Source organism: Sciurus vulgaris (assembly GCF_902686455.1).
Source record: "Sciurus vulgaris genome assembly, chromosome: 15".
Classification (NCBI taxonomy): Eukaryota; Metazoa; Chordata; class Mammalia; order Rodentia; family Sciuridae; genus Sciurus; species Sciurus vulgaris.
In genome coordinates, this window is record NC_136476.1 from 18,339,646 (window position 1) to 18,352,144 (window position 12,499).

Here is a 12,499-nt window from a genome sequence, read left to right on the forward strand (position 1 = left end):
CATTGCACCTGCTGCTGGGGCCATCGTATGTCACTCGCTGCTCTTACCACGGCTCTGTGCTTGGAGGAAGCACTTCTCTCCCAAGCTGCCCCTTCACTTAACTACCCATAGTATGTACAGTAAGCCCATGCTGCAACTTCTGATACTGCTGACATCTTCAAATGTGTAAACCAGGGGCTCTTTTATAGCTACCTCAAAGGTGGCTATTGTCACAACACTGATAGGACCTACCAGTTGTTCCAGGGACCCCTTTTGTCAGGGACACATAAACTTTGTCTGTGCCTCAGGAACCCTGCTGCTATAGGCCCCCTTCTGTGGTATGTGTCCTTCTCCTAAAGTGAGGCTCTCCCAGGATTATGGATAGTGGGAAAACTCCCTGAAAGCGTAGTAGAAACGTCATTGTCATACCTTCTTGGTCTTTCAAACTAAATAAGCAAAGACCATCACCAGGTGACTGGTAAGCTATCAACCCAAGCTTGTCAGGTTAGCTTTTACCTTCTGGTTGTCACAATGACTGGGGGCATTTCCTAGGACAGGCTGCTCAATACCCTTTCATGTATGAGATAGAGCTACATAATAAAAATTTTTATCCTCCAAAGTGCTCCCAACAAGGAATGCAGCCAGGAGCTACCAAAATAAAGCAGCAGGTCAGCCCCTACTGGGTTTCTTGAGATAGAAAACTAGTTCAATATGGAACCAACCTAGATGCCCTTCAATTGATGAATGGATAAAGAAACTGTGGTGTGTGTATATGTGTGTGTGTATATATATATATATATATATATATATATATATATATAAAATGGAATATTACTCAGCTATAAAGAATAATAAAATTATGGCATTTGCAGGCAAATGGATGAAATTGGAGAATATCATGTTAAGTGAGATAAGCCAATCTCAAAAATCCAAAAGACAAATGATCTCACTGATAAGCGGATGATGGCACATAATGGGGGGTGGGAGGGGGCAAGACTGGAGGAAAGAGGGACTGTATAGAGGGAAAAGAGGTGGGAGGGGTGGGGGGGCAGGAAAAAAATAACGGAATGAATCAAACATCATTACTCTATGTAAATATATGAATATGCAAATGGTATGCTGTTACTCCATGTACAAACAGAAACAACATGTATCCCAGTTGTTTACAATAAAATAAATTTTTTAAAAAACTAGCTCAAGATAGTTGCTTTCAGATTAGTTTCCCCTAGGTTCTATACATCAAGGTTTCAAACTTTTGAGATTCAAGTTTTATCCTGGGCACTTCAGTTATTTGCCTTCTAATAGCTTTTGGCTCCTGCAGCTAGAGTGTCTGCATCTCTCCCCTCTTCTTATGATATTTACATAGAACTAGACAGCCTAAAAAGGGGCAGGAAGACATAAGGTACATCACTTGAGCATGAAGCAGCTTGCATGGTACACTGCAGCATCCCTGTATCAGACCTTATCCAGTGCCCATGGTAGCCCAAATTAGGTTTTCATATTTCCACAGTGGTACCTGATAATGTTGTTTTTTCTTCAGGGAAGTTGGGTACTTTCATAAGAAGTCAGAGATTTTACTCTGAACCTTTCAAGGGATATGTATCCAAAAATTCCACAAGTCATTTGAACCTATCACTCCATGACTCTGTTGATTAGAATAGGCAAGTTAGAGGCTGTCAGATTATAAATACATTTTAGACCTGCCTAGAGCAGAGCAGGCATTTGAAAAAACATGTTTTTACAAGCAAATTACTTTGGCAAAAGGAATTCATTATAGAGTGGTAAAATCAAATGACTGCATTTTATTTTTTAACTTAAGTATCATTTTACAATATGCTTCTATGCATTGGAAGCAACTGTTGCTTGTCATTAAATATTTTTCGCTTCGTGTTCCTTTTACATCCATTTAAATGCTCATCAGATTGACCTCACACCCAACCGGAAGCCTTTTCCAAGTTTAAAGAGATGACTGTTGATTTGAGCATCACTGAAAAGTGGCTGTGTCAAGGAGCATGCACACACTTCACAGGATACAAAAGAGGGCATTGATCCCCAGTAGGCCCAGCTCAAGTAGAACTTGCACCCTGATACTCTCTAAGGAAAATGGTGCCACATTGGTTCCTTAAGAGCTCCAGACCTTTCAGAAACGAGTTATTTGAGACCACCTGAGCAAAAGGAATGCAGAGCATAGCAAGGCTGCAGATTTCTCAGTACCCACCCAGGAAGGAGAAAGAAAAGCTCTAGGAATTTATTTTGCAGTTCATTTAGCAGCAGCATCCTTAACCTCAGGCTGATGAGTCACCTCAGATGAGGTGCTTTTCTCTGCACCATGGTGAAGAAACTTCCCTTTTCCCCCCCCCGCTCTTCCTCCTGCACTCCCTGCAGGGACTCCCTTTTCCTCTGCCTTCATGAATATTTCACTATTGCTGGAAGGATGCAGTGCAGCCTGGTAGTTGTGGTGCTTTTGTTGAGCAGACTTGGACCCTGAAGCTAAAGTTACCATTTCCATTTCTGTACTGTTTGTCCTGGGTCTGTCACTCATATAGCACCAATCCCATGCTAGGATTGAATATTGCTCATTGGACTTACAACTTGGAATTTGAGAGTTACTATTTTCTCTTTTCTAAAAATTCTTTAGTTATAGATGGACACCATGTATTTTTATTTTATTTTATGTGGTGCTGAGGATTGAACCCAGTGCCTCACACATGGGAGGCAAGCACTGTACCACTGAGCTACAGCCCCAGCCCAAGAGTTACTGTTTTCTTACCTTAATAAAAAAAATTTAGATTGACAAATGGAAGAGAATTTGGAGTTGTGATTGTGGCCAGGCAATTTTCTACTTAATGCAAAAGAAACAAAGAGATTTGACTCAAGAGCAAACTGTCTCTCTGAGCCATCTCTGATAGGCACTTTGGGAGTAAAAATTACCCATACACAGTCCTTGACCTTGAGAAACTTGCACTCTAATAAAAGGAGCCAGAAAGACTACAAGACAAATTGAAGAATCTAAAACCAAAAGGCAACTCCATCTACCAAAATGAAGAAATGAAGCATGTCTGAACACAATAATGGAATTAGAAGACATCTAAAGGATTGGGGAGTGTTTCCTCTGCCATCTTGATTGGCCCCTCACTAATATTTTTTCTCTGCCTTATTCATCCATTTTTTACAAGAAATAATATTCTTCCAGGACCTGCGCCCCCCACCCCCCCATCATATTCCCTAGGAACGCATTAGAACAATGTTTCTCATATTGTAGTCCAGGACCAACAGCATCACCTCTCTACAAATTTGTTGGAAATGCAAATCTCGGGCCTGACCCACACCTACTAAGAAAAGCGAAGGCTGAGCACAGGAATCTGTTTTTTAGGCCCTCCAGGAGATTGATATTGCACCAGTTTGTGAATCTCTGCCTCCAGCCTTATGAAGCATCCCCCCCGCCCTCCCAACTGTGCTCTGGAACATTCTAGTCAAGCCAAGTGCTTGTCATTGATAGAACTGCACTGGCACATAAGTTCAAGAAACACTGCAAAAATTGATCTCCTCATTGGATATTTTTCATGTTTTCCTACTAAAGTCTCAGAGAAGGAACTTTTCAAGATAACTAAGAACATGCACCCATCATTCAACTCCTCCTCCACAGAAAAGAGCCAAAAAACAGGTGTTAGAGCCTGCATTTTAAGTGAGGGACAGTGGGGAAACACTGGGAATCAATAAGAGACTGGAGCCTTGAAAGATTCAGAGATCTGGGAAGACACCATGGTAAGAAAAAATACTCTAGCATTTGCTGTCCCAGCACCACTGCCCAGGGACACCCTTTTCAGGGGTAAGGGTGAAAGAATTTCAGCAACTTCTGTCCATGTGGTTGCTGGCAGCCTAGCCACTGGAAAGTCTCACTTAGATAACAAATCTGAAATCTTCTCAGTAGTGCTGCTCTGGAAAAGGATCATATATCATCTCCTAATGAAGCCCCAGAGTGCTATAGTCAGGAGCCATCTCTCCAGAAGGGAGCACCTCAGAATTTGGACTGCTCTAGGAGTCGGACCCCTGCATATTCCCACCTCTGGGCCCCCAGAGATATACCACTGCACAGGCTTGTCATGGAGCTGAACCCAGTTTGGCCCAGCAGAGTAACTGACCCAAGTCTGCCAGGTACCCTGCCCCTGGGTGAGACAGGTATAGTGACATGGAGGGGAATAAAAGATACCATTCTTGAAATCCAGGAGATTCAGGCATGGCCACCTTGGTGTATATTCATGCCCAGGCTGAAGGCAGGTACCAACTGTCCCCACTGCCCTTCTCCTCTGCCCTGCAACACAGGCTTCCTGCTACTGACAGGGCTGAGTGGGAATTCAGATTCCACTGCTGCCCTGCACACTGCGGCATGCTAAAGGGCCCTTGAGCAAACTCCATTGCTTCTGGCTATCGCCCCTCCCCCGCCATGTGTGGATGTCCAAGGAGACCCCACGAGGAACTTTTACCCTGCTCTGGTCACTCAGATGAGCATTAGAGCTTAAAGAATCAGCAGGGGCAGAAAAGCCCCAGCTGTTACCCTGCTTGTGGGTACTACAAAGATAGGAGGTACTGAGGTCCCCCTCCCAGGCAGGCACTCACCACATCCAGCAGAAAGGAAAACCACAGTTTCCTGCTGCCACCCCACCCACATGGTTCCTCTGCCCTTGTCTGACGACGCAGTTGCCACCACCTCTCCCCATGCAGTGTCTGAGCCCTCACCACCATTCACATTCAGGCTCATCACAAGTGCCAAAGGCCCCCTGCTAGGAACAGAGCCAGCTCAATATCACCAGACAGGGGCCACCACTCCTGCCGTATGAGTAGCCACACAGTGTGTGCCTCACGCAGTCTGCTGTGTATACCACCTGCCTGGACTATTAGAGTGTCCCCTCTTACATGGCCCAGAGACAAGGGATCACTCTGACTTTTTTTTTTTTTAATTCAATTTTATTTTATTTCTAAGGTTGCAAAACTCATTCAACAAAACTATTCCATGCACCCTAACTATTACATTTTACCCAGCATAAATTACATATAGGATTTTCCTAATACGGGGACTTACAAATGTCTGAGTTAGTTCAGCTGGTACTGCCGAAGTTCATGTATTAAAAACAATATGGTATCTGATAAAATTTCTACTTTTAAATCAACATATAAAATAATTATTAATTTTTTTTCTTCTAAGAACAAGTGGTTTGGGAGCATCTGAATGCCTCTCAAGTGAAATCATGTTACAATTGATGAGCTGGTCATTACTACTTAAGTGCTTCTAGCCATCTTGCATGCATGCCATTTTAAGATAGTTTTCGTCTTACCATGTATTAGTTAACATAGAGTTACAATAGACTATTGGTTAGAGGACAACAAAACATATTGATTTTAAAATACAAGTGAATCATTTTCATCACTAAAAATGTTTTAATTCTGCAAATTCTTATTCTCAAGTTGGTCTTCACCAGATTTATAAATTTTGCTCATCTTAAAATTCTTCAAAGGTTCATGAGAATATCTGGTATTTCAAAAGCAATATTGTTAAAGGTAACATATTCATGGGTAGCTACAACTTTTCTTTTTGATAATTTGAAATAAGTCTTTGCCTTGCCAATGTGATATTTAGAGAGAACAGCTTGCAAACAGAAGACCAAAATCTTATTTTAGTAGCTTACAGTCAAAAAAGAAAGTGAAAATAAATAAGCATTAGTTAGGTGAATTTTTTTCAGCTCAAAATATTAGAATTCTTAATGTCTGATTGTGTTGCTGTATTACAGTTAAAATTCGTGTACATTTTTACATTGCATGACTTTGATGTGGTATGCACACTATGCTCAAACTCACTAATCACTGCCAAAGAAGCTGTAGGGACTGTGCAGTGGTGCCCACCTAGGATCAAAGTCAACATTGCATAATAAACTGACAGCCCAAAACAACTTCAGAAAAAAGCTGCTTACTGTGAAGGCCACGCCATAAAAGTGGTAGTGAAATCTGATCCACCAGATGCATGCATCTCAATGTAGGAACACAAGAAATATGATAAACACACACACACCACACACACACACACACACACACAAGGTACTATGACACCTCCAAAAGAACTTGCTAGCAAACAGATTCCAAAGAAATTGAAATGGAGGAAATAATTAAATGATTACAAAAATATCTCAGATCCAAGAGAATGAAAATTAGGACAGTAATGCAGGTTTTGAATGACAGATTCAGCAAAGAGGCAGATTTGAAGAATCACCAACAGGTCTTGTAATGAAGAGCTCAATAAGTCAATTTAAAAACTCAATTGAAAGACTCAACAATAGACTAGATTAAGCAGAGGAAAGAATATCTGAATTTGAAGAGCGGTCCTTTGAAATGTCCCAGTTCAGACCAAAAAAAAAATTAAAAAAGGAAATAAGAAGGAAGATAACATTCATTCAAGATCTTTGGCACATCATTAAACATCCAGATCTGAGGTGAGGAGTTCAGAGTTACCTATTCAATAAGATAATAACAGAAAACTTCCCGAATCTGAGGAAAGATATTCAAATACAGAATGATTATGGAACCCCAAAGTAGATATGATCTGAAAAGATCTTTCTTCACAGCATATATATCGAAACTGTCAAAAGTACAAGACAAAGAATTTAAAAATCTCTTAAGAGAGAATTGGCAAGTCACTTTTAAAGGCTACCCCATTAGACTAACAGAAATCCTATAGACCAGGAGGGAATAGAATGATATATTCCATAACCTTAAACAAAATAACTGACAACCAAGGTTACTATACCCAGAAAGGATATCCTTCAGAAATTAAAATAAAGACCTTCCAAGATAAGCAAACACTGAAGGAATTCATGACCACCAGATCAGCCTTACAAAAGATGCTTCCCACGTTCTTGGATTGGAAAAATGTTGCTGAAATGCCCATACAACCCAAAGCAATCTACAAAGATTCAGTGCACTCCCCATCAAAACACTAATGAAATTCTTTCCAGAACTAGAAAAAAATAATCCTGAAATTTACATGGACACTCAAAAGACCCTGAATATCCAGAACATTCCTGAGCAAAACAATAAAAAAACTGGAGACATCACATTACCTGATTTGAACTACACTACAGAGCCACAGCAACCCAAACAGCATGGCATGGTCATACTAACAGCACATAATCAATGGAACAGGATCAGGATCCCAGAAATAAACCCACACATCTACAGCCAAATGATTTGTTACCAAGGAACCAAAAACATACACTGGAGAAAGAACAGCCTCTTCAATTAATAGTGCCAGGAAAACTGAAGAGCCACATGCAGAAAGCTGAAGCTTGACCCACATCTCTCACCCTCTGCAAAAACTGACTCGGATATATTAAAGACCTTGATGTCAGACCCCAAACTGTGAAGCTACTAGAAGAAAACATAGGAGAAACATTTCCAAACATTGATACAGGCAGTGATTTTCTGGATAAGACCCCAAAAGTTAGGAAGCAAAAATTGACAAGTGGGATTACATCAAACTAAAAAGCTTCTGCCCAGTCGTGGAAACAACAGAGGGAAGAGGCAACATACAGAATGCAAGAAATATTTCCCAACTCTTCATCTGACAGAGTTAATATCATAATATATAAAGAATTCAAACAGCAATTTAAAAAGTAATGCAGTTTTTAAAATGGGCAGCCAGGCACCATGGCATGTGCTTTTAGTCCCAGCTACTCAGGGGGCTGAAGGAGGAGGAGGCTTGAGTCCAGGAGTAAGAGGCCAGTTTGGGAAATAGAGTAACAAATTCATTCATTCTCGTTCCCTCCCTCTCCTTCTCTCCCCTCCCCAACACACACAGCAAATGATCTAAATAGACACTTCTCAGAAGAAATACAAGCAGTCAACAAATACGTGAAAACATGCTCAGTATCACAGTTTCCTTAGTCATCAGGGAAATGCTAATCAAAACTTCAACGGGATGCCATCCACCCCAGTTAGAAGGGCTGTTATCAAAAAACAAAACAAAATATTGGCAAGATATGGGGGAAAAAAAGCAACCTTTATACATTGTTGGCAGGAATGTAAATTAGTAAAATTAGTGTAGTCATTATGGAGAATCGTATGGATGGTCCTTAAAAAGCTAAAATTAGATCTACCATGTGCTCCAGCAATTCCACTCCTAGATGTGTATTCAAAGGAAATGAATTCAGCATACCAAAGAGATACCCACACACCCATGTTCTTGTGGCATAATTCATGTTAGCTAAGATATGGATTCAGCCTTGGTGCCATCAACACATGAATTAAAGAAAATTTGGTGTGTGTATGTGTGTGCTTAGACGCACACAAAATGGAGTAGTGTTCAGCCTTAAAGAAGAATGAAATCATGCCATTTACAGCAAAATGGGTAGAATCAGAGGACATTATGTTAAGTGAAATAAGCCAGACACAGAAAGACAAATACCACATGTTCTCTCTCCTATGTGAAAGCTTAAGAAAAAAAAGTCACCTGAAAGTAGAATAGTGATTACGGACTGTGAAGGGAAGGAGGAAATAAGAGTGATTGGCTGTGATCAGTGCATGCTGTTTGCATGTATGAAAATACCATGCTGAATCCCATTTTTTCAAAAATGGTTCTGCACCAAGATTTTGTTCACTTTGTTTAACCAGCAGTTCCCCTAATTATTTGGGCACAGAATACGTCATCACTGTGTCTGTCACTTGCTAATGTTTTCTTGTGCTATCTGTCAGATGTTTTGGAGAAACCTCTGGAGAGACCTGTGCCCTACATCCCATCTCTCAGGTGGCCCAGAGTAGATTCACCCCTCTCCCCACACAGTGAGGACAACTGGTACTGTCTAGAGAGTACCACACTTGAAACCTGTACAGCCAGCTCGCCTGTCCTTTCTCTCTACTCCTCTGCATCCCACCCTCATCCCATTTCATTCTCTCCTCTTCAGCAGGAAGACAGGGCAGCCTGCTGAGCCCCACCTGAGCCAGAGAGACAGGTGCACGTCTAGTGTGGTGTCTACATCTCCATTCTTGCTGTATCTGAAGTTCATGGAACTAGATCACAAGTGGTGTTGACATATTTTGTGGCATGTGTACTTTTTGTAAGGAACATTCATTATTCTCCTGTCTTTACCAGCCTGTCTCAGAAATCAGATTTTCTCATTCTTTTATGATTTCCTTTAAATGTCAAAGCTTATGACTTCATTGTAGAATTAAATTTTCTATCACTGTAGCTTTGTCTGAGTCATGTCATTTTCCATATTGCTTGAGGAGGGCTGTGATCAGTAAAGAGGATACTGGCACATTATCTCATGGAGGGGGTGGGGAATCCTGACAGGTTGGTATTATTAGCTCCATGCTACAGGCAAACTGAGAAGTTCACAGAAGAGAAGCTTGCCCAGGCTGCACAACTGGTGGTTTAGAGTGTTATATGAGACTGCCTGGCTTTGAATCTGTTCTGCCACTTCACAGCACAGTTATGTGATGTTGGGCCAATTAATTAGCCTCTCTGTGCCTTGTTTTCCTCTTCTGAAAAGTGAGGATATATAGCACCTGCCTCATAGGATGGTTGTAAGATTTTTATACAGGAAATGCTTAAAAGGATCCTGGCATGTAGTAAGTACTTAGTAGATGTTGGCTAGAGAAAGAAAAAAGAGCAGCAGGGAGGACCCAGATGTGGCTAACCTTAAGTGTGTTTAGGGTCTCAGTGCACATTGTACATGGAGTGAATGGATGGCTCCATGGTCTGTTTTTTGGACCTCCCGCCGCTGGCTCATGAGCCATAGAACACGAGGATTAAAATCAATGTTGACACTGTTGGCTTCATAATGCATGCTGGCTTAGTATTTCTCCTGATACTCTAATTTCTCATTCTGGCTCTGATTCAATTTTTTTCAATGTTATAGCTGATTTTTTTATTATAATTTGTTACAGGGCACTTAGAGCAATCAATGTTTTATGATATCTAAGTGCATAAAATATTTTTAACTTCTTAAAAATCATTTCTGAAGACTTTATGAAACTCAGGTTTTGATCGTCTTCCTCATCACTAGTTCCAGGAAAGAAACAATTTGGGTTTTCCATTGGTGGTGATCTATTTTCCTTTGAAAGAGTTCTTTCAAGGCACAGCTCTCTGAAAATGGGAAAATATTTTTCAATTTTTTTTTTTTTGCAGTTATAGATAGACAGCATGCCTTTATTTTGTTTATGTGGTGCTAAGGATCAAACCCAGTGCCTTACTCATGCGAGGCAAGTGCTCTGCCACAGAGCTACAGCGCCAGCCCCTGAGATGGAGAATTTTGACCAACTGCTATTAGATCTCTGGTATCAAAAGCAATAGAAATTCCCGTATTGTTACCATATCACTTCAGGAAAGGTGGCATAGAACAAATGTTGGGGTCCCACAGCTGTCATTTGTCATGCAGATCACAACTCAGGCAGGTCAGAACATTCCATGCAGGAATCTCAGATTCTACCCTGGAATCTATGTGATGTGAAGTACCATCAACTTAGTGCCAGTTTTCAGATGCAGAAGTATTATTATCTTAATGCCCAGCAGTTAGGATAACATGTAGTTGCTGCCTTCAGAGCCTTCCAGAGCAGACAGTTCCTAGTGGGAGCAGGACTTTCCTAGTTTCCTGAGTGCACCAGAGAGTAACTGTTTGGTGTTTGGATGACTGACTCATCCAGTTTCTCTACAATGAGTTAGCACAGGCAACACACTTTAGTCATTAGTGGAACAGAGGTACTGCTGAGCAGAAGAACTTTTCCACCAGGTGAGTATGAAGGAATCCGAGAGCTCAGCTTTTCCTCCACCCCACCCTATCACCAAACCAGCATTCACAGTTTGGCCATTAACTCACCATTATTTGTACGAGATCTATATATTTATCAAGTCTTGCCAAGAGCTAGGAGCCAAAAAATTGCATCCTGGAATAGGTCAATTATTATCATCTATGGCAAATACAAAGTACTTAGTGCACCATTCAAAGAGCTTTGCAAATATTCATTCTATCCTCAAAAAAAAAAAAAAATCCCATGAAGTAGATACTGTTTATCCCCATTTCACAGATGAAGAAACTGAGGCACAGTGACATTGAGTGTCTTACTCAAAGCCACAGAACTAGTAGGTGGCAGAACCAGGATTTGGTTTTAGACAGTCTAGCACCAGTTTTATCAACCATGTTTCTTTTAATTATAGGCAAAAGGAGAAATATTACATCCATTTTTAACTAGTCATAAATTAATATTACACAGATTGAAGGGAGAAGTATTTAGAAATAAAGGGGAAAAGTAAAAGAATAAATTCAGTAGGAAACTATACTACCCTAAATATACATGTGCCTTATAACATAACTACAAAATAGATAAGGCGAAGATTGACAGAACCAAAAGGATACATAGAAAAACCCACAGTAACAGTTGGAGATTTTAACACATCTTTCTTAGTAAAGTGGTAGAATAAGAGGTAAAAAAAAAAAAAAAAAAAAAAAAAATCAAGTACATAGAAGGTTTAAAAGATCTCCTTAACTAACAACTGTAGAATGGCATATTTTGAAGGGCACATGCACATTAGCCAAAGTCAATCATGTGCTGGGTCATAGCAGCTAAGACTCAGCAAATTTCAAAAGACTGAAGTCTTATACAGTATGTTCTTTGACCACAGTACATTTAATTGAGAAACACAAAAATAATCACTAAACCCCAGATGTTTTGAAATTAGTAACACAATTCTAAGTAATTCAAGGTTCAAAGAAGAAATCACATTTGAAATTAGAAAATGTTTTAATGTAACACCAGTTAAACTGCAACATACCAAAATTTATGGGAGATAGCCAAAGCAGTACATACAGGGAGATTCATAGCTTTATATGTAAAGAAAAAAAAAAGTCTGAGAAACCATAATTTAACTTTTTATCTCAAGAAACTGAGGGGAGAAATTAGCAGATTAAACCCAAAGAAAGTAGATGGAAATAAATATCTAGGCTGAAATCCATAAAACAGAAAAATAGGCACGCAATAAAGAAAATCAAGAGAACAGAAATATTCTTTGTAAATATCCATTGCATTTAGGCATAAGCAGTACCTTGATAAATTTCCTTCATCCACTGCTCCCACCATCTATCAAGTTCTGAATTAGGAAATCAATTATCTTTAGAGGGGGATATTTTAAAGCTAGTCCTCCTCCCACAGAAGTGCTTCATAACCACAAATCAGTAATAGTTTTGTCACTTCCCTTTTTGACTTTGAGTCTCTGCAAATTCTAACTATTCTCCTGTCTCTGTTTGTTCCATGCTAAGCAGATGGCCCAGAAATTAGCCAAAAGCAGGAAGAAGGTGCAGTACAAACAACTCCATTGCCTTGGTGTTATGCCTGTTCTTTTCATTTGTTTATGTTTTGCCTTTTTATTATTTCGTGTTTTTGTTTTCTGCATCCAGCAAGTTTTTGTTCAGATTTCTTTTCAAACCGCCCCATAAGCCAGCATTTCTCAAAACTCAGTTGCCTACAGTGGCTGTTTTCT

At 40.1% G+C, this 12,499-nt stretch overlaps 1 protein-coding gene across 1 annotated transcript in view; it reads left to right on the forward strand.

Moving 5' to 3' along the window:
- Positions 1 to 12,499, forward strand: part of APBA1 (amyloid beta precursor protein binding family A member 1) — a 149,094-nt gene that overhangs the window by 115,723 nt on the left and 20,872 nt on the right. Inside the window, 1 exon segment of the mRNA XM_079112980.1 lies at positions 12,282 to 12,314. Coding sequence (XP_078969106.1) covers positions 12,282 to 12,314 — 33 coding nt within the window.